General features: G+C 43.1%; 1 protein-coding gene across 2 annotated transcripts in view; it reads right to left on the reverse strand.

Moving 5' to 3' along the window:
• Window positions 1-500: 500 nt before the first annotated feature.
• SMYD1 (SET and MYND domain containing 1) overlaps window positions 501-23537 on the reverse strand; it is a 63684-nt gene continuing 40647 nt past the window's right edge. The window contains exons 5-10 of one of the 2 annotated variants that reach the window (XM_068275185.1): window positions 22772-22810; window positions 15052-15244; window positions 13436-13528; window positions 5836-5999; window positions 5353-5521; window positions 501-2528 (exon numbers count right to left, since the gene is read on the reverse strand). In XM_068275185.1, the coding sequence (XP_068131286.1) occupies window positions 2370-2528; window positions 5353-5521; window positions 5836-5999; window positions 13436-13528; window positions 15052-15244; window positions 22772-22810 (817 nt within the window). In that variant the 3' untranslated portion in view covers window positions 501-2369. The remainder of the gene's footprint in view (window positions 2529-5352; window positions 5522-5835; window positions 6000-13435; window positions 13529-15051; window positions 15245-22771; window positions 22811-23537) is intronic. The other variant, XM_068275194.1, reaches the window with a different exon arrangement.

The raw sequence follows: 23537 nt of genomic DNA on the forward strand, positions 1-23537 counted from the left end.
TAGGGTCCGGTCATATTATGCAACCCCATCACCTATTCCACTGTCTATAACAGAGGTCCCCAAACATTTTGGGTCGAGGGCCGGGTCAACATACAACAGACTGCTGGGGGGCCGGAGTATACATAGAATGATGTAGAAGTCTTTGCAGGCCAGACAATGAAGCATACCCAGGTGATAACCTGCTGTCCAATTGGACAGCAGTGTCACCTTATGCGGAATTTGATTGGAAACCAGCGAATGACTGCTTTCTGGCTTCCATGTGGATGGGTGGTGCCAGCACTGCTATTCTATAAGTGGACCACCAATATTTAAAGCTGTAGCTGACCGCATCTATAAGTAAGACGTTTTGTGTGTGTGTGTGGGGGGGGGGGGGCGGTAAAAAAGCCTCAGGGGGCCACATTCGGCCGCGGGCCTTAGTTTGAGGACCACTGGTCTATAATGTATGAATTCATCCCCTACACAGTAATGTCAGTGACATGGACGCCAGACACAATGAACAATTACAATTCATCAGCAGTCTTTATTGTCACTAGTAAAACGTGGCATCTCAATTTACATACATTGGCACCAATTAAATAAGGTATAGGGGCACGGAGCACTGAATGCTTATCGCTCAGCAATTGTACACAAAGGATGGATTATAAGGCAGGCTATACACCTCAGGAGAACAGTCATATATCAATCCCAATCGATATTTCCTGTCAAAATCATCCTGATCAGTGAACACCAATTAAATGCAGTAAGTGTGAAAGTAGATTTAATCAGAAGTAGAGTCTGGCACAAAATAGAATACAAATCTGTCTCCTTATTGCCATTATCCTACCTGCCTTTGTCCTTAACTAATGACATTAGTATAAAAACCAAATTCCCACTCACCTCCCTGCTATCTTGCATGCTTATGGTAGTGGTTGGATAGTGTACTGGTTAAAGGCACTGACTTTGACATGGGAGACCAGGGTTTGAATCCTGGCTAAGGTCAGTATTTATTCAGTAAGGAGTTCAAGGTAAGACTTCCTAACACTGCAGGGTTGAGTGCTTTGACTCCGACAGGGGAAAATCTCCATACAAATGTTCGAACTATTATTATTATTATGTCATACCCAGTTCAGAAAAAGCTTTGGAATTAAAGTTGTTCATGAACAATGCAGATGGTAAAAAGCAGCCGTAGTAAAAATAACGTACTAATTGAAAAAGTTCATTTTTTTCCTTTACAATATTAACTTATAAATTATGTAGTCAGTCTTTGCCCATTATAAAATCTTTCCAAGTCCTTTCCTCTCCCGGAATCACATTCTAAAATTAATCATAAGTGTTATGAAGTCAGTAGAAAAAATAATTGGTATCCCAGAGTGGGAGGAGAATTGTGCTCAGCTAAACAGCCTAGGCTGTGATCACTGGGAGGGAGGGGCTACATAACAATATACAGCAATATATAGATATAGGAAGTTTTTCTGAAGCTGAAACCATGGATAATTAATAAAAAATAGGGTTGTGAATAATTTAGTCCTACAGTGCCTGTTTAACTATGGTAAATAAGTTATCTCCTCTGTCTACAAAGCAAACAGTCTTATCTCCTGCTCTCCACTGCATCAAAGGACAAATTCCTTGCAGCAGTGTGAGCTGGGGGTAGTGCTGCTTCCTGTAGTGGAATCACTTGATAAGGCTCCAGGAAATAGTGAAAGTAAAGGTAGTCATACATCAGGCGACTTAACGGGCGATAAACCATCCGATTCGATTATTATGATCGATTTGGTGAAAATCGGGGGCCACCAAGTGCATGTCCGACCGACAATGCGACCTATTTCGGGCCGAAATTGTTCGCATTAATCGATCGCTCATGCTGCAAGATGTAGGGCCAACTTACTCGATTGGTTGCGCGGCAATAGCTGCGTGTGATATCGGGATGAGTGACGAACGCGACAAAACCCTAGGCACCGTCCCCTAATGTTAAATGTGTCATTTAACATTAGGGGGAAAGCATAGGGTCGGCGAGGCGGCGCCACAAGGCTGATCCTGATCGTTTTCAGCATGAAATTGATTGGGAATCGGCCTGCGGTGTATGGGCCGCTGACAAATCTCTCTCCGATCAGATTCAATCAGAAAGAGATTTGTTCCTTGGTTGAATTTGCCCATCATCGCTAGATGAATGGCTACTTTAAGATTTATCAACCATTTCAGGTACTTTTGTTAAACAGAATTATATTCTTGCTAGTTCTAACAGTGTAGGAAATCTATTGGAATAGAGGTGAAATGTTGACTGTAATTCTGGTTTGAGAGAAATAAGGGATCCCTGCATTGTGTACAGTGGCCAGGCTGCTTGTCCTATGTCCAGGTAGGTCAGATGAACAGGAAATCATCATGATCACCGTCTACTGTTTCTTATGGAAATTGGCAATCGGTTCCTCATTGCTGGGCTCTGCCATAACCTGCATGGGTTTGTTGGACAGAGCTGCTTCTCTCATCTTGTAATACACAAACTCATTCTGCTGGAACATCCGGAGCTCCATTTCAGTCTGGTTCCTCATAACCTGCAAAGGAATGTTAGAGAGGTTACAGGTGAAGAATGATTGCAGGCCTGCCTGGCCTGCTTATACTCTGTATAAAGTGCAATGAACCAATGAACAACATTTACAAGCGGCAACTTATTTCAGAGCCCTGTTTTATTGTAACAACTCAATATGAGACATAAGACTCCATCTGGTGGTCAGAAATATTACAGCATCCACACAAAAAAGTGAACCAAGCACCTTTTTTTTTTTTAACACTCAGTGCATCTAAATAGCACATTAAAATATGCATGCCAACAGTGTGGCTCATTGATAAAAAAAAACTTTAATTTTACCTCTTCTTTTTACATTTAAAAGTTTAGCAGAGGGTTTTATTACCCTACTTGCACAGCCTGTCCAACCGGCCTCAGAAGTTTAAGGCAGATAAGGACTGAAGTAACTATTTTATTGCACACAATAGCAGAGAGCAAACAAAAGCTTTCATCAGCAGGGGGGTGGGTAGATAGAATACTGTGCTTAAAAGGGTTTACAGAAGTCCAAATGCTGTCTTCACATCTGTCACAGAAGAGCCGTGAGACCAGAAAAGGCAATCGCAATCGGTTTCCTGAACCAACTGTCGTTGCGTTTCCATATCACTATTTTATGTCTAGGGGGGTCTTCTTTTGGAAATCTAGCTTTCATAGCTGCTAGAGGAAGTCTTTTCATGAAGCCCTTTTGTCTGTGACTGTCCCAAGGTTGTGTTGATGTCATATGAACTGGCGTATTCTGAGGAATATGAATCTGTGACTGTTATGTGTGTGCAGGAAGCGTAAGCCGAGATATGAAAGCTTTTATATTTGGTGGGCACTAGAACCCCCCCCCCCCCAGGAGGTTAACCGCACCCTGTCCAGCCCCTGGGCTAAACCTGAGCCTCCAACCAGAACTGTGGTTTATTCAAAAGTGTTTGCCAGGGCCTCCTCCTTCATTCCTCCAATTCCATCTTCATGGGAGCCTGCCGCTGCTTGGAGGAAGAGTATCGGCCATCTTGTCTAAACCTTGGCTCCTGAACTGAAACAAAGAACTGCACGTGTTTTCCCAGAAATTACATATTTCACCTGACCTTAAGTATACGGATTTTCTTCCATTTTTATTTTCATACTGCGCTACTAATGTCTCTGTAATTGTTGATTTTAATGATTTTCTGTATATATTAATTATTTATATTGCATTTATAATAAAGACTTTATAAAAAGTCATTTCATTTGTTCAGCTACGCCTGCTATTCAGCCGCACAAACTGAACTCTAGCTTCTGAAGAGTCACTACTATTGTTGATAGCTAGATAACATAGAGTGTGCTTAACCGTTTTGTTTGCAGGTATTAGTCTCAGTATAGTTAGGACTCCTACCCTTCTGTAGGAGTGGTGGCAGTTATACCCTGAAATAGTGTGTAAATTGTATTACTGTAACTCACATGCTCCCTTCTAGTCGGTCTGCTGCTAAAATCCCAGTGGTTTCTGCACACCGATTGCGACCACAAATTTCATGGTCTGTGTGCTGAAACCGATTGGAAGGCATTGTGTGGTCCAGCCACTAGGGGGCTTGTGAAAACATCTTCCCCTGGATAAATAATGGGCAGCTAGAATGGGAGGGGAAAACATGGTAGTTCCTATTGCTATTGCCAGGGGAAAAAAAGATGGCTCTTGGTTCCCTTTAATGTACGCAGATAAAGAAGAAGAAGATGCGTTGTAAATATCCCACCATTTATTGCATCCCCAACAGACAGATTCAACCACATAGGCATAGGCCTGACAGCTGTTTTGCAAGCAGCCGCTTGCTTCATTCCCTTTAATGTACACCTCAACTGAGAGGGATATAGGGCTACCATATTTGTTTCCTTTAAAAAAATATACAAGTTGCCTGGCTCTCCTGCTGATCATCCATGCATCAGCAGTGTCTAAATCACACACCTGAAACAAGCAAGTCAATCGTCAGTGCAACACATGATCTGCATGCTTGTTCAGGATCTATGACTAAGAGTTTTAGAGACAGAGGCTCAGCAAGACAGCCAGGAAATCTGTATTGTTTAAAGAGAACCTGTACTGAGTAAAAATACTTAAAATAAACACATGAGGTAACTTCAAATGAACATTACATAGTTACCTTGCCATCAGTCCCTCTCAGAAGCTCACCATTTTCTTCTGACAATTATCCCTTCCAGTTCTGACAATATTTTGTCAGATCTGAAATATATCAGTTGCTGTCACTAAAATATCAGTTGCTGCCAGTTATAGCTAAGAGGAAAACTGATGTACCAAGTAATGTCCATGTTTCCCTATGGCTCAAGTGGGCGATGTTACAGTTTAACAGTGTGCTGACCAGAAAGCTGTTATGGGGTAATGGCTATTTTCAAAATGGAGGACGGAAAATTCCCTTGATCACAGTGAACAAACCGGACGCGGGACAGGAGAAAGACACTGAGGAGTAGACTACATGGAAGGTAAGTATGACTTGTGTATGCTTATTTTGACTTTTAATTTTCAGTTCAGGTTTTCTTTAAAAGGAAATAAATACGTCAGCATTAATATCTCTCTCAGTTCAGGTAGGCTTTCAAGGTGTACCTATCTGAAAGCGCATACAAGTGGTTGCGTATTTGCAACCCCCCTCTGTGAGTTTAATCACCCACATGACACCTGTAGGTACAGTACACATGTCTTTGAGATCCCGGATCCTTTTACACTGAGGGTAACCTGTGGTATTTGAATATTTTCACCATGTCCTCCGTTTCTGTTGCCAAGAATTGTGCCATATTTGAATGAAGTGATGTAACAAGTAAGTGGTTTGCAGAGTGAATCCAGTACTACTGACCTCCAGATCTCTGGTAATAGGGTGTGTGGGTCCATGTGTAATCAGCAGGATGGCGTAGGCCTTGCAGATCATTCCGTGTCCCACTTCAATGATCCCAGCATGCCAGTGTGTGACTCCTGCTCTCATCACGGACATGCCAAGCTGGGCATTATTAGGGTGGTATATTTTCCTGTGTTCATTATGAAGAAAAAAAAACATATAGTATTTTAGCTTTTTAAAGCATATCTATAGTTCACTTGACTTGTAAATGTTTGTTTTATATACAGTAGAGTCTTGGTTATCGGGGATCGGCTGATGTCAGAAAAGTGTGCTTTCTGGTTGCTTGAGACTCAGTTTTAAAAAATAGGCGTAGCCAGGGCCAGTTCTAGACTTTTTGCATTGATAGAGGTGTGAAAAGATTTCCTGGTAGAAACTCAAGAGAAAAGTGAATGAAATATGGGGCCCATGTGTTACTGGTATACAGTAGCCTTTGCAATCACTTACAAGTATCCGTCCACCATCTTCTTGGCATTTTCCGCAGCCTCTTCAAACATCTGCATGTAAGACAGGACCTCGGAGGAGATGCTCAGGATCCTCAGCATGTAAATGTTTGTGTCTGCCAGGATTGGCTCCTGCTTCTTCAGGCACTGACGGCAAAGTTTCACCACCTAATCACCGGAAATGGGAGACAAGCACAATTTCACTGTAACCCATTGCCCTCTGGGATTTATTCCTTATTCGGTGTCAGTTCCAAGCTATTGAGACAATATGGTGGCACTGACCTATAAAGCCTACAGCTGACCTATACGGACTGCTCTGGGTGAGGAAATGTCATTAAAGGACCACTATCGTGAACAATCGTAAAATTTAAAATACACGTAAACATATACAAATAAGAAGTATGTTTCTTCCAGAGTAAAATGAGCCATAAATTACCTTTCTGCTATATTGCTGTCACTTGCAGTAGGTAGTAGAATTCTGACAGAATTGGCAGGTTTGCGACTAGCCCATTTCCGCATAGGGGACTCTCAGCATTTTGTTTATTTTCAAAAGCATTTAGTGAGAGGCAGTTGCTCTGTCCAACTGTCAAAAAAGTGTATGGTGAGCAGGGAGGCTGGCTAGCATCTTTGTATAAATCTTTTTCAGGGAACAACTTTACAAAAAATGAAAGCCATGCTGAGAATCCCCTATGGAGAGATGGGCTAGTCCAAAACCTGCCGGTTCTGTCAGATTTCTACTACTTAAGTGACAACAACATAGGAGAAAGGACGTTATGGCTCATTTTACTCTGGAAGAAAAATACTTCTTATTTGTTTATGTTTACACTCATTTTAACCACTTCCGGATTTCTGGATTTCAGCCTGATCTGTGCTGCGGGGGCTCTTCAGCCCGCAGCACAGATCAGATATCAGGCAGGGCGATCAGACTTCCCCCCTTTTTTCCCCACTAGGGGGATGTCCTGCTGGGGGGGTCTGATCGCCGCCACGCTGCTGTGACTAGCGGGGGGGGCTCCTCAAAGCCCCCCTCCGCAGCGCTATTCCTCTCTCTGCCTCCTTCCCTCCCTCCCCTCTTCACTATGGGCTGCGCAGGACGGAAATCCGTCCTGCGCCGCCTCAGATAGGCTTCCGCCTATTAGATGCCGGCGATCCCCGTCCAATCAGAGGCCGGGGATCGCAGATCTCCTCTACGGCGCTGCTGCGCAGCAGCGCCGTATGTGCGGCCGTTTCCATGGAAAGTGGTTTCCATGGAAACGAGCGGCTGTTTCCATGGAAACCGCTTCAGGATTCAGGGGCGTACTTATGCGTACGCAGAATCCTGAAGTGGTTGAATTTTACACTTTTTCGTGATAGTGGTCCTTTAAGTGTGGGACCCTTCTATTAACTCCCTAACTGAAGTGGGGGTAGCCGAAAAAGAACAAAACTCAAACTGTGAGAAAACGCGGAAAAGCCGCCACGTGTACTAGCAGCAAGGCGGCTGATTCCGCGTCCAACGCGGCGGTCTGCACGCGGAAGCGTGCATCTAGTGACATGGCAGAACGCGGAAAAGCTGCCGCATGTATTGATGGCGAGGCGGCTGGTTCCGCGTCCAGCGCGGTGGTTTGCACACAGCAGCGTGCAGCTGGGGTGGCTGAGCCTGTTAGTTCACATAGGTTTAGGAATACACGTGCGCGCGCTGAAAGGCAGAGCTTTTATGATGGCCAAGGGGGGATCAGCTGACCAGGCTGGTCAGCTGACCTCAGAGCTGGTAACCATTGGTTGATCACTTTAGGGCGGCGCCAGAGAGCACTGCTCTATATATGGTTACTGCTGGCCACTCTCAAATGGTCTGCCGTTGCGATCACTACGTAGGAGCACTCAGACCTTAGTCAGATCCTACAGTGTGTTTGAACCAGGAGGACCTGGGGATTCACACTGAGCCAGATTACTCGTGTTATTATTCTGTTATACTTCAGACTAGTTCCAGGGTGTAGAGACCACGGACCTCACACCCCAGACTAGGGAACTTGTGTTATTATTCTGTTATACTTCAGACTAGTTCCAGGGTGTAGAGACGACGGACCTCACACCCAAGACTAGGGAACTTGTGTTATTATTCTGTTATACTTCAGACTAGTTCCAGGGTGTAGAGACCACGGACCTCACACCCAAGACTAGGGAACCTGTGTTATCATTCTGTTATACATCAGACTAGTTCCAGGGTGTAGAGACCACGGACCTCACACCCAAGACTAGGCATTGCTTGATATTTGTTATGACCTGTTGCTTTCCTGACTATCCCTCTGCTTTCTGATTCGGTACCACACATATCTGATATACCATTGCCAAACCCTGCCTGCCCTGGATACCGAATCATCCTTCTGTCTTTTGTACTTTGTCTGTCCGTGTGTTGCCGACCTGGCTTGCCCGACCTCGAGAGCTATCTCTCTCCATTTAAGAGATAGTCTCCAGATCTGTCAGTGACATCCACCTCCAGATGTCACTCACTCTCTGGTTCTTCCTACCTTCAGACTGACTCCACCCCTTGGAGAGTCTCAGGCTGCTGGAAGGTTTCGGTACTCTCAATAGCAGTACTTCCTGTACTGCCTAGGGCCACCTGCTCATCAGGTGGGTTACTCAAAGTCATACTGTTACACCAAACACTCACTATATACTTATTTAGAGGTGTCCAGAGGTTAGCACTATATCTGTATTATTGGTGATTCTGCAGATTATCCATAATCAGGTATAGATCTGTATTCTTGGTGATACTGCAGATCACCAATAATCAGATCCTCTCTGTGAGCTGACACCGATCGTTACACAAACCTTTCCTGATTCTTTTTCCCCTTGTTAAGCAGCTATTAGCTGTATCTAAAGTGGGATTATACTTCCAAAACTACTATTTCAGTAACTACTCTTATGATGCCCATACATGGTACAGTTTTTTTCATCCAATTTTACCGTTTCTATGTAGTATAAGGGTAAATTAAGTGAATATACTGAAAGGATGATTTAGGCAGTTCCCTTATATTACATAGAAATGGTAAGATTGGATGAAAACATTGTACCATGTATGTGCACCATTAGGTACATAAAAGAACATTACAAATCCCCATTCCCAGTCAATCCCCATGTGTAAAATGGTTTATTTTCACTGCAGGGAGCAGTACAGGCTTGCTTCTCTCTGATTAATTGGCAAATGTAATCATTGCCAGCAAGATTCTCTCTGTGCCTGTGTCTTCACTCTGCTCCCCTCATTTTCTGCTGGAGTGACTCAGCTGTTGCCAGGGTGATGTGTCTATTCGGCAGAGGGAGGGATGGAGGAAGGAGAAGAATCAAGTCACAGGCAGAGAGTGTCACCTGGCCAGCAAACATTTGCAGAGTAGCCAGAGATAAGCAAGCTTCTACTGCTCTCTGCAGGGAATATAAATGTTTTTACATACAGAGAATATTTGGGGATTCTTTCAAATGTTTTTATATATATCTAAGATTAGTTACTGAAATTTTCATTTTGGGAGTATAATCCCACTTTTAACGATATAGAAAGTTTACAAGATTATTAGCACAATCACAGTTCTCCCCTGCCCGCTGTGTATGGAGTGCACATTTCTCAATGTTAATTTTGAACTTGTGGCCAGCTATTTTAAACTAGTTTACACAAATCAGAGGATCTAGTAGATGCCGAATACTAATTCCTTTCCTTCCAATATCTATTGTGTGGTATCACTCCCTCCCCTAGCTGCTGTGCCAGTACACCTGTGTGGGTGTTGCTAGCTGAATCAAGTCGTATAAAGCAAGTAAAGCTCAGCTTTATCCACGAGCTGGTTACATACAGACAATAAAATACATAATATGACACAATGCTATACATTTTGGCACTCCAGATCTCTTGGCATAGGAGCTGTCTAATATCTGATCTGATGGATGGGTCAGTGGTTACTACTGTGTATTGTGTCCTTGCCACACGGAAGTCATGAAAACAGACACTGTTTCATCTTGTGTGCTGTATTTTGTTACTTCCCAAAACACAAGAATATACTGTATTAGTTAATCTGTTGCCACCTACAATATTAAAGGATAAGTGTATGCTGCCTGCCAGAAGATTGGAAACGTCATACCAATTTACATTTCTAAAACATACTTAAAGCTTCATAAACACACCCAATCACTAGTGACCTTAAAGGGAATGTCCGAGCTTAAAAAAAATAAAAAAACAAGTCTACTTACCTGGGGCTTCCTCCAGCCCCTGGCAGCCGATATGTCCCTCACCGCAGCTCTGGGGTCCCCTACGTTGCAGTTGCTGACCTCACCAGTTCGGCATCTTTGGCGCCTGCGCGAGTGTGCCCAAGCTGCTCACAATCGCGCTCATGTGCCCTAGAGCGTTCTGCACAGACGCAGGCATACTGCATCTGCCCAGAACTCTTCAAGCCACGTGAGCGCGATTGCGAGTGGCGCAGGTGCATGCTCGCGCAGGCGCAGATTGCCAACCTGGTGAGGTCAGCATCTCCAATGGAGGGGAACCCAGGGCACCAGCTGACAGCGGAGCTGCAGTGAAGGACATATCGGCTGCCAGAAGCTGGAGGAAGCCCCGGGTAAGTAGAACTTAATATCCTCAGATCCTCTTTAATGTCCTCGGACCAGAGCTGACCTTTCCCTATTGGGCACTGTGATTACTGTGATTGGCTTTGAAGGAGTTCTTTAAAGGTGGCCAACTGGACATTTGCCATCCAGCTCTTCTCGGAGCAAGTGTATGGGATTGGGGTCAGGTGACTGTGCAGGCCATTCCATAACACATAGCTTTTCTCTACACAGCTTAGAAGTATGCCGGGATCGCTGTCTTGTTGGATGGAAAGGTTAGCAGCAATTAGAGGTAAGCTGGAAGGAATGGTGTGGTGTAGCTATATGGAATGGTTGCCATTCTCATTCAGCATGCCTTTCACACCATGCAAGTCACCAGCTTTGTCTGTTCCAAAATAGCCTCAGACCAGAAGATGTCCAACACCAAGTCTGACGCCAACTCTGAAACACACTGGTACCATCTGATGTCCTATTCTGCATTTTGCACAAGTTCCAAAAACTGTCATCCGTTGTTTCTCTATCCATATTACTTTACATGCCTATTTGTTCTACTATCGGTTGCACCGCTGCTGCCTGCAGAGACGCACAATGTAGCTTGGGATTGTTTTGTACAACTAGACAGCGCATCGCATCAAAACGCTAAACAATTTTTCTTTGAGGTCCCTTTTACACTAGGAGTCAAAATCTGCATTGTGTTACCATGTTTTACTGCAAGGGGCTGCAAAAGCAATGAAAGGCTACTGAGACTTTCACACCTACTGCGGTCCGTTGCAGTGCACCGGATGTATCCAATGCACTGCAAGGACTGTAGCGCTATAACGCAAGCACCACGCTTAATGTATGGTTCTTGGGCTAGTGGAAGTCTATGGGCATTGCAGTAAGTGTAAACAATGGAGCGCGGTACATCACGGTATGCATGCGCAGCTCGAGGGGAACCCCAGGGAATATCAGTGACTTACTTCCTGCAGCAGGAGCATTGCACTGCAACACAAAAAGAACTGTAAAACCGGACTTTAATACCAGGGTGTTTCCAAACTTATGAGAGACCCGGGCCCATATGCAATTAACGTTTTCACCTCAGTTATCTCCTAGGAGATCATTTTGATCTTATCTTTAAACAATATTTTTAGCATTTTGCAATTGAAAAAGTACCAAAAAGTTAAGGAAAAAGTACAATCACATTTATTTGGAGTATTTTCTTGCTTGCTGGCGGCTGAAAAGGCATTTGATGACAAGTTGAGAAAATATCACTTAGGAGGAAACTTGGGAGAAAAAGCGAATTGCATATGGGTCCCAATGTGCAATTCACTTTCTCCTGAGTTTTCTCCTAGGTGAGATTTTCACAACTTGTCAATAACGTGTTTTATAAGCCACCAGCAAGCAAGACAATATTCAAAACAAAATTGATAGTGCTTTTCCACCTACTTTTTAGTAATTTTTCAGTTGTAAAGTACTGAAAAGTTATGTAAAAAAGAAGTTGAACAATTATCTCCTAGGAGAAAAAGTTAATTGCATATGGGCCACAGTGCGCCTATAGGATATATACACTAAAAAAAACAATTTTATATTTCTTAACCTCTTTTGGACCTTGATGATCATCCCGGCTGTGTGGTCTCTTTCCTCTCGCTGTTCCCGTCGCTGCACCTGCTTGCTCTGCTGACATCAGAGCTTCTGCATAATGGTCAGGCTCCTGACCTTGTGATTGCTGTGAGCCAATCACAGTACTAAAAACGGCAGAAACAGCTCTGGACTTAAAGCGGCCAGAGCTGTCCAGTCCAGAAATGGTTAAATTAGGAATGATTTAATGATTGACTTTGAGGCAAGCAACCTACTGGAATTTTTTCTATACATGTTTATTAATATAATAACTATAATTCAAGCTTCCATTAAAAAATATTTTATTTTGTAGTGATGATCGTAAACAGCTAATTACGATTATGCAAAATTTTGCGTACATTTTTCACAATTATACTATATGTAATTATGATTTGTAAATTCAAGTGATTTCGTATTTGACGTACATTTTTGCATAATTTTCCCATAATTTTGTGCCGATTTTAGCAGTGAATAGTAAGGCCCCCATACATGCTATTGTCAACACCAAAATTGCTACATAAGAAGAATACTGGAAACAAATAAATAAAATAATTTTTCAAAAAGATCCTTGTACTTTCTGAGAAAATCGATTTTAAAAATGTAAGGAAAAATGGTTTGCTTTGCATTTTTAAAATCAATTTTCTCAAAAACGTCAATGTCTTTTTGACTTTTTCCCAGTATTTCCCTTAAAGGACTTACGAGGCCTGATTTGTAAAAAATAAATAAAAAAAAGTTAGATACCTGTGTGTGTTTGCAAGGCACGGAGGACGCCGTCCGCGCCCTCCGTGCCGTTCCGCCGGGTCCTCGCTGCTTAATATCCCCCCGAACGTCCCCCGACCGCACGGTCCGGGTTGGGCTCTCCAGCCTTCACAAAGATGGCCGCCTGAGCTGGTCGCGGCTGCGCAGTCCGCATAGCCCCGAGTGCGGCTGCGCAGCTCTAAGGCCAACTCCCCGATCCACGCTACTGTTAGCCTTAGAGCTGCGCAGCCGCGGCCAGCTCCGGCGGCCATCTTGGTACAGGCTGGGGAGCACGACCCTGGCCGGGTGGTCGGGGTCCGTTCGGGGGGCTGTTCAGCGGCGGGGACCAGGCGAAACGGCACGGAGGGCGCAGACGGCGTCCTCCGTGCCTTGCAAACACACACAGGTATCTAACTTTTTTTATTTATTTTTTACAAATCAGGCCTCGTAAGTCCTTTAACATACATAGCAATTTTGGTGTTGATAGCATGAATGGGGGCTTTGCTATTAACCGCTAAAGTCAGCAAGAAATTACACAAAATTATGGATGGATTACGTTTATATGCGAAATTTATTACAAATTTTCCCAAAATGTTGCACTAAAATTTTGCATCGTAAATTGAAAATCACAATACAAAATTACGACTATGAGAAATTTGTGCTCATCACTAGTATTTTCTATTTAAAATTGGACCATCGAAAATTAGACCCACCTCATGATAGAGTCCTTCAGAGCGGGCTTGATCTATTTTTTCCAAGGTATTCTTTGAGAACTGGATGACCTCTTTAACTTCACTTTCTGAGGGCTACAATGTAAAAGGAAAGATCAGTTACTCTGTAGTGACAGATTATAGCCAACATGTTACACAAGTCTACAAATACATGTGAAATGCTGTTCAACCAACGACAACTTGATTTTCACTAAGCCAGATTTGGTAATCAGAAATCTGATTGACTGGTATGGATGGTTACACAAAGGGGCGTAACTATAAATTATGGGGCCCCATAGCAAAACTTTGATTGGGACCCCCCAATATCCACACCCCTTCCTTGTCTACACCTGGTGACCCTCACAGCCTGGAGGCCCATCTTACAAGGCTCATAAAACAAGTGTGACCATCATAATCTTAAAACCCATAACAAATGTAGCCACATGAAAATTGGACCCCTTTATCCGAGGCAGTGAAGTAGTATCTGGGGTTCCCTTACAGTTCTGGGCCCCCCCCCCCCACTCCCCTGCAGTTACGCCTCTGGTTACACACTAGATCAGGGGTGCCCAAACGTTTTGGGTCGAGGGCCGGGTCAACATACTTCAGACTGCTGTCGGGCCAGAGTATACATTAAATGATGTGGAAGTCTTTGTGGGCCACACAGTGAAGCATACCCAGATGACAACCTGCAGTCCATTGGACAGCAGTGTCACCTGATGTGGAATTTGATTGGAAACCAGCAAATTACTGCTTTCTGGCTTCCATGTGGCTGGGTGGTGCCAGCACTGCTATTCTATATGCAGACCACCAATATTTAAAGATGTAGCTGACCGCATCTATAAGTAATACATTTTTGTATGGGGGGCCAGTAAAAAAGCCTCAGGGGACCGCATTTGGCCCGCAGGCCTTAGTTTGAGGACCACTGCACTAGATTCTCAGTGTATTTAAAGGAAATTGAAGTGGCAGGGATAAAGAGGCTGCCATATTTATTTTGTTTTAAACAATGCAGATTGTTACTTGTACATAGTCATAGAACCTGAACAAGCATGAAGATCAGGTGTTTGATATAAGGTTCACACACACTAGAATAAAGTTGCGGCAAACTAACAAGTAATGTGGCGCAAACAACATTATCACTGCCAAAAAGAAATGATGTCTTTCAAATGACTTTGTCCACATAGCGATATTCCAAATGACTATGTAAATTTAAATACTGTGTGCGAAAGTGACATTTCACATGACATGCACGCATGCTGTAGGACAATGTCGTTTGAACTACATTGTACACATCTGGCGGACTGCACGATATCTGCCCAACAGTCATTTGAGTTGATCAGCCAATTGGATCAGGAAAAAATCCTGATATCAGTCACTTGTCATCAGTCACTTGTCCATTCACAAGTGTTGTGTGTATGTAAATAAATGTGATCAGCCATGTTCCTCGTAAAGACCCAGTCTCCTTTTAGAGTTTGTTGATTTTCCTTCACCAAGGGAAAAATCGACACATTATAAATAAAACGGCTTGTAACACAACATAGCAGAACTTGTTTTCCAACATCCTTGGACACCGTCACTAACACAAGCAGGAATCTGGCTAACATCAACCCGTTTTACTCTACCTTGTTTTCTCCATCGTTGACAGCCAGCAGCAGGTCGTCTTTGGTCTTCTTGCTGCAGTGCTCACATGTGCAGTCAAAGTAGTACTGCTTCTTCAGCTGTTTCTGTCTGTCCTCGCTGAGATTGAGGAAGTCTACATAGGACACAGTGAGTTCGTCTCCTTTATTGATCTTTCCAAGAGAGCGAATCTCAATCCTGTTAGAAAAGAAGCATGAAGTACAATTATGCCGCGTAGAGGAGGGGGATATGAGGACAATGCCAAAGTGAGTCTTTGGCACTCCAAATGGACTCACTACAAAGTGCTAAAGGTTCACTATTTCTGAGCCAATAGTCCTTATTATGCAATTCACTTTTTCTGCTAAGTTTTCTGCATAGAGATAATTTTTCATCTTCTGCTCTAAATAACTTTTTAGCACTCTGCAATTGAAAAAGTACCAAAAAGTAGGAGAAAAAGTGTTGTCAAAATTATTCTGAGTATTTTCTTGCTTATGCTTAAAAGGCATTTTATTAATAAGGTGTGAGAATAAGATCTAGGGGGAAACTTAGGAGAAAAAGTCAATTGAATAAGTGGCAATAATGCGTTTTGGGGTTATATAAATAATAGGACCTGTCCCTTTATCATATCTTTTGCCATAGGCAGTTTAATGCAAGCTATGACATGTTTCTCACCTAAATTAAGATCCCACAAATTACCACCTTCCATACAATCAGCTGGCCTGACTTTCTGGCGGCATCCAGTGGTGTCAAAAGTGAATGTCTTCAACTCAAGCTTCAAGTTTGGAAAATATCCATCTCTTTATTTCTGTCTTAAAGCAAGGGTTACACAATGTTTTAGGCTATATCTGCCCTTTATCAAGGAGTACTCGATAAAGGGCAGATGAAGTACGAAACATTGCACACTCTTTTACTATGATACTTCACAAATAAAGTAAGGAATTACGTTCCAAGCATCAAGGTTGAATACTGGACATTAACATTAACTTATGTTGCGCTTTTGACACTTACATCCATGCTGGATCAAGGTAGGTCCAGTAGACTCCATAGAATTTCATACCATCTGGACTGGTTTACGTCTTTATTACCTCAGGACTATGGTGGCTATTTACAACATCCCATCATTTATTTTACTACAACATTTCTCTCCTTCACCAGAATAGTGAATAAATGTGCTGATGGGTACAATTTGAAAGTGATCAGTAGGCTTAGCATAGCATTGTAACAGAGTGGAAGTTAGCTGAAACTGGTTCTGCTATTGGGGTAAGGGAAGACCAGAGGGACATATATGTAAAACTAGAGTATTTACAAGACTATGCATGTCATAAAGTGACTGACTGAGGACATATTTTCTATTCACATTTTAGAAAGACTTTATGCATAGAAGAACATCTGGAAAGTGTTCGCTTGGCACATAATGTGAATGAGAAAATGTCATAATTTGCATTAAACACATTTCTGATGGGACAGATCCTTTTTAATAGATTTGTCCAAACAAAACAAAAAAGTTCAGTTTTGGGTAGATACCAGCACAGTACTATCACTTTCATGGAATAAATGTATTGTTTCTTGTGTACTGTGTAACAACTTAACCTTGACCTAACACTAAGGCCTTCATGCATGGAACCTTCCATTACTTTCCTTCCCTCCTTCGCTATAAAACCTTCTATGCACCTATCAATGTAGAATACTGTTTGGCCAAGTGGATTGTGATTGTAACGTTTTGAAAAGTGACCTTACAGGAGAAAAAATAAAGCAAAAATACTGATAAAGAAAGTTTTGTGCATCAGAGCCAAGGTAAGAAAATGCCTGAAAGAAGTCTGCCTATGCTAAAAACAGGGGGAAGACTGTTGTTAGCTGTTGTCACATTTGTGAGTACAATTATACTTTAAAGGGAAGGTTCAAGCAAAAAAAAAAATGAGTTTCACTTACCTGGGGCTTCTACCAGCCCCATGCAGCTATCCTGTGCCCTCGTAGTCACTCACTGCTGCTCCAGTCCCCTGCTGGCAGCTTTCTGACCTTCGGAGGTCAGGGCCGAATTGCGTACATTTTTACACATTCCCGCTAGTGCAGGAACATTAACGCATACATTTTTACGCGTTAGTGGTGCAACGCGTACATTTTTGTTCCTGCACTAGCTGGAATGCGTAAAAATGTATGCAATGTGGCCCTGACCTCCGAGGTCAGAAAGCTGCCAGCGGGGGACTGGAGCAGCAGTGAGTGACTACAAGGGCACAGGATGGCTACATGGGGCTGGTAGAAGCCCCAGGTAAGTAAAACTCATTTTTTTTTTTTTGCTTGGACCTTCCCTTTAATGAGACTCTTTTACAAATAGGGATTGTAAATCCCTAGTCTTAAACTCTCTACTTATGGTAACTTTTTTTTACGAAAGGGACCAATGTTGGTCGGAAGTGCCAAAGTCCGATTCCGCGGAAATTCTGCTTTCCGCAAATGCCGGTTTCCGCTACTACTTTATTCCATTGGTATTCTGCGGTATATCGACTGTATTCCAATTTCCGTGGATTTCCGCTTTTCACCAATTTCTACGGAAATTTCTGCCTACTGCTTACCGCACTACAAATCCTGATTCTCTGATTGGCTTATTCATTCCAGTAATTTTAAGCCAATCAGAAGTCGAATATCGGTACAGCTACAAATCCTGATTCTCTGATTGGCTTATTCATTTCAAGTCTTCTGATTGGCTTAAAATGACTAAGTATCAATATAGCAGAATTTCTGTGGCAATTTCCGCCATTTCCACTTACTGCACTATGATTTCCCCATTCCGATGCGGAAATGCGATTTCCGATGAGAAATGTGGAAATTTCAATTCATGGGAATGAGCATTCCTAGAAGGGACACAGCTGCTTGTTGACATAGGCCCATATGAAGTACACTTTTTCTCCTGACTTTTCTCCTATGTGATATTTTCATACCTTGTGACAAAAACGCATTTTGAACTGCCAGCAAGCAAAAAATACTCTACATAATTTTGATAGCACTTTATCAATAACTTTTGGGTACTTTTTCAATTCTAACATGCTGTGAAGTTATTTCAAAGAGAAGATAAAAATTATCTCCCTAGGAGATTATTAAGGACAAAAACGTAACTTCATATGGGCCATTTTCTTTTTCTTTGAAGCCCTGTCATGTCAAGGGGTGTTTTAATCAGCTGCCTGAGGTAATTACTTTTTCAACTAACGATTATGACTGCTAAAAATTCTATCTTGCATACCAACATAATGAAAATGTATATGCAGATTAGAGCCAGAAAATACATCTGACTGGCCCAACAATTCCAATCTGCATAAAATTTGCATGCAATCTAGAATTTTTGTTGCTTTTCTTAGGCCATCTCTAGATATGACTAAGTAAGAAAAAAAAATTCCTATGAGATACATTTTTGTTTACTGACAATCAATAATATTTAGTATTTTTATAGTGTCCACATCTTCTGTGCTTTACAGTGTATATAGTCTTGTCACTTGCTGAAGCTACATACTCACCTGGTGATGCACGAAGATGGATCCAGCGAAGTCTCCTTGATGACAAGCGCTCCTCGATCCATCATCCGGCCGGCGGGTATGCGCGACGTTACCCAATGGGCGTGAACGAGACTTCAATCGATCACAGTACTTTGCACGGGAGTTGTTGGGGATCTTAAAGATCTGATCTTTATGCTGCGCACCGCTAAATGAAGTTCGCGTGATCATGCACCTGTACCCACGTCCCAAGACAGCGAAGATGACTGCTCGTCGCTCAAAAAAATCACCAGAAAAATCGTGAGGTGGGTACATGCCTTAAAGAGAACCCGAGGTGGGTTTGAAGAATATTATCTGCATACAGAGGCTGGATCTGCCTATACAACCCAGCCTCTGTTGCTATCCCAAACCCCCCTAAGGTCCCCCTGCACTCTGCAATCCCTCATAAATCACAGCCACGCTGCTGACAAACCGCTTGTCAGAGCTGGCTGTGTTTATCTCTATAGTGTCAGTCTGCTGCTCTCCCCGCCTCCTGCAGAACTCCAGTCCCTGCCTGCATCTCTTCCATCCCTGCTGATTGGAGGGAAGGGACGGGGGCAGGGACCGGAGCTATGCAGGATGCGGGGGAGCAGCTGAGACTCACACTACAGATGTAAACACAGCCTCACAGCATGGCTGTGATTTATGAGGGATTGCAGAGTGCAGGGGGACCTTAGTGGGGTTTGGGATAGCAACAGAGGCTGGGCTGTATAGGCAGATCCAGCCTCTGTATGCAGATAACATTCTTTAAACACACCTCGGGTTCTCTTTAACTCTCAGAGGGGCTCACAATCTAATCCCTTCCATAGTCCTATGTCCATCGTAGTCTAGGGCCAATTTAGGTGGAAGCCAATTAACTTATCTGTATGTTTTTGGGAAACCAAGGCATACTTGTGGCTTCTTTTCTGTATTGCAAATTCAATATAGTGGAGGAACCTCCATTAATTAAATGACATTAGCTATGTGAATATAGACCATATATAGTGCCTGATGAAGGAGTCCGGAGGCAAGCAGGCCCATGTGATTATGAGGTGAGCTACCCATAACTGAACGATCAGTTCTGAATGGAGAGATCATCGAGCATTAGTCGTGCACTCTACAAGCATGCATTACCAATGTGACATAGCCACACCCATTCCCTCTACCATCCCAATCCATCATACAAACTCCCCTACTTGTGTACAGGAATAGAATCCATACGATACACATGCTTTTGTTTACGTTATGCACTTTCAGAATTTCATTTCGATAAAAGGCATCGCATGACTCCAGATTCGGGCAGGCTGACTATGGCTACTTGTGCAAATCTCAGCTACTTTCAACGTGTTATTTCATAACAGGTCTACAAGAAAATGATTAGTCAAATTGTTTCATGAAAATATTAGTAGATAACATGTTCTGTTAAACTATTACAAGGGTTACCAAAGTCATTTCATGTTTAATTCCATTAAGTGTTAATAAACTAATGAGCTAGTATCACAAGACACAGTGGCGTCACTAGGGGGGTGCAGACCGCCCCAGGTGTCACCAGCAGAGATGGTGACACCAAACTAAAGGTTAAGGGAGAACGGTGTAAGGCTATGTGAATATAGACCATATATAGTGCCTGATGTTCTTCTCCCTCCTGCTCTTCTCCCTTCTGGCTGCTCCGTGATAAGCTGATATAGGAGTCCGGAGGCCAGCAGGACCATGTGATTATTCACCCAGTAGCAAAGGTGTCCCATCCAACCCCCAAAACCCAATAGCAAGTGTGTCCAGCTTGATATTCCTGCCTTATCACCACAGCAAACATGGCCAGACTTCCTTCCCCCAGTGTGTGGCCAGCATAAAAACCATTAATTCCACCTCCCAGCCCCTATAGCAAGTGTTTCCCTTATAAAGCCATCCAACCAACTATAACAAATGTGTCCAGTGTGGTAGTGCTCCCCCTCCCCCCTCCCCATAGCAAGCATGGCCCCACACAGGGGAAACACAGTCATATACACACACACACACTATAGGAAAGCATGGCCAATATAACAAATGCTCTCTAACATAAAAATCCTCCTCTCTCCCCCTGTAGCAAATGGGTCCAGTGTAACCCCTTCCCAACCCCATAGTCAACAAATGACAGTAACAGGTAAAGTTATTGCAAAAAAAATTATTGTTGGTTTTCAGCCTGTCGAGGTTGGAGGTTCATGAGGTAAGAAAGGGGTGACACCATGAGTTTCTGCCCCGGGTGACACCAGCCCTAGTGATGCCTCTGATGAGACAATAATTATTCAACACATGAAAATGTATTACGACTTCTTATCATAATGCGTTAGTCTACTCAAGTGTGCTTATAATGTCATAATAAGTCTGTGAACAGTAATGCAGTAGTACCTCTGCATTTCCAATTTTAGCGTTGTTGGAAAAATGACATTTAGCTGAGGTACACTCAGGGGAACCTAAATTGACATTACGGTCCCACATTTAAGTTACGTGGGGCTTCTTCCAGCCCCTGTAGTCATTCTGGTCCTTGCTGTCTTCCCACTCTTTTTCCTTTCATCAGCTGAGCCCATCCGAAAGGTGCAGCAATGCGACCCCCAAGCCGCACATGCCTTGATCATGCTTGCACAATTTAAAAAATGCAACTGCGCATGCAACAACGGCTCTTGGTAAAGGGAGGCGCATTGCTGGGGCCGTGCATGCCGTAGTAGCCCACAACCGGCTGAGATAGCCGGATTTCAGAGGGGCGCAGCCACTGAAGGGAGGAGAGCAGAAAGACAGCAAAAGACCAGGACGGTGTACAGGACTTGGTCTTCCCTCTATTCTCCTTAACATACATAGGTCTCAATTCACTAAGCTTATCTCCTGTCTAATAACGTTTCTAGAGTGGTCACCATGGTGACGAGGCATGTCGTATTCAGGAAACATTTTACCTCAGGCAAACCTAAAGTTAACTCTTCTGTCTTTAAGTTAACTCTTCAATCCTTAAAATAACTCCAGAGTTAAAGACTGCGTGTGAAAATAACTACAGAGGAGGTAACTTAAGGAGTGGAGAGATAAGATAACTCTCTCTTATGTGGAGGTAAGTTTTCTCTTGCCTTATTATCTCCAGCATGATCTTAGTGAATTGAGGCCATTGTCATTTTGGTGAAATCGCATATATGGGGGGTTTGCTATTAACCACAACGTTGACGTGAAATTACATGAAGTTGAAAATGGATTGCGCAAAATTAATTGAATTACAAAATTGTTACAAACATCACTTTGAGTATATTAATTATTTTATACTTTTCAGGTGTTTCCTACCTCTATCTGCCCCATCAAGTCTTAATGAAAGTACTCCTCGGAAACATCTGTACATCTCCTGAAAGGACCACTCCAGCAAGAAAAAAGTAAGCAGTTAACATCTCACAGAACTGAAAGGTTCAGGACTAGTCCATCTCCTCATGGGAGAGTCTCAAGGTTTTCTTTGTTTTTAACAGCATTTCCTCAACTGTAGTTTAACTGCCAAAAGAGTAAGATACCAGCCAGCCTCTCTACTCACTTGCACACTATGCTGTCAGTTAGACTTAGAAACCGCCATTGAGGAAATGCTATTGAAAACAAAGAAAACCCTGAGAACCCCCCATGAGCAGATGGACCAGTCCAAAACCTATTGTTTTTGTCAGATTGTAACTGTATACTTTTTTTCACTGGAGTGGTCCTTTAAGTAATTTACTCTCACTACAGACTCACACTGATGAATCACAAAATGGCTGCCATCAGCCATCAATGCTTCAGTTCTCAGCAGTCTCCACATGTACGGACAGAGGCTAAAAATGTCATTGCTGGTTAAATTGTTCTGTAATAAGGTTATTCACGTTTAGTGGTTTAGTTAGTTTTAAAAATGAATCATTAATAGATGAGCAGCATATCACTTAAACAGTAAGGCTACATTTGATTTCAGAAACTTTATTGACAATAAATCATGCTCTCAGATGACATGACATGATATCAGTGCACCAGGGAGTCACTGAGGTGGGAGGTTGCAGTGCACGGAACAGAGGGTGGAATTAGAATGGGATGGTCAGGCTTCAGAAGAACGGTATTAATGGTGGTCCCATACAATGTGCATTATCACATGGATACAAATATGGAGGAAGTGATGGGGGTCAGGGAGCGAGGACATGGAGTGGGTTACTTGATCCATGTGATGAGGGGTGAGGGGTTGACGTTAATGTTTTGGACACTGACCCACCTCATCTGTGTATGAAACATTGATTTTACAGCCTCATGACTGAAAAACAAAACAAGAATCTACAATGCATATTGGTACAAGAGCTTCAAACAAATAGGGTGGGATCATGGGATCATAAAATGGAAACTCAAGTTCAGATCTATACATTGCAAGGATTAATGGCAAACACTGAATACCTTCTAGGTACATACAAAGCACAGCTATTCCATTGTTTTACTAACATAGACAGTTAGGTGGGAGTCTGGGAGAAAGCCTGTTTCACTAGATAAATCTAGGTATTGAAAATGAGAAACAAGGTTGCCTGCTTTGTCTAGCTCATACGTGTCAAACTCTGATCTGCGGGCCAAATCTGGCCCACAGAGCCATCAAATTTGGCCCGCAAGTGGTTTCCCCACTTTGCATTATACTGTATATAGCCCACGCTAGACCACCAGGGAAGCTATATTGGAGGGGAATCCCAAAATCACAAGGGAAGCCATAAGGGAGAGCAAAAGCACTAGACACCAGGAAGCTGTATAGGGGAGAGTGAGGGCACTAGACACCAGGGAACCGTATAGGGGACAGAGGGAGGACCACAAGACACCAGGGAACTGTATCGGTGAGTGATGAGACATTAGACACCTGGGAACTGTATAGGGAAGGTAGAGGGCATTAGACACCAGGAAACTGTATGGAGAGGGAAGGGGGCCATTAGACACCTGGGAACTGTATAGGGAAGGGAGGAGACATTAGACACCAGGAAACTGTATGGAGGGGGAAGGGGGCC

Source organism: Hyperolius riggenbachi, chromosome 1, assembly GCF_040937935.1.
Source record: "Hyperolius riggenbachi isolate aHypRig1 chromosome 1, aHypRig1.pri, whole genome shotgun sequence".
In the NCBI taxonomy this organism is placed as follows: domain Eukaryota; kingdom Metazoa; phylum Chordata; class Amphibia; order Anura; family Hyperoliidae; genus Hyperolius; species Hyperolius riggenbachi.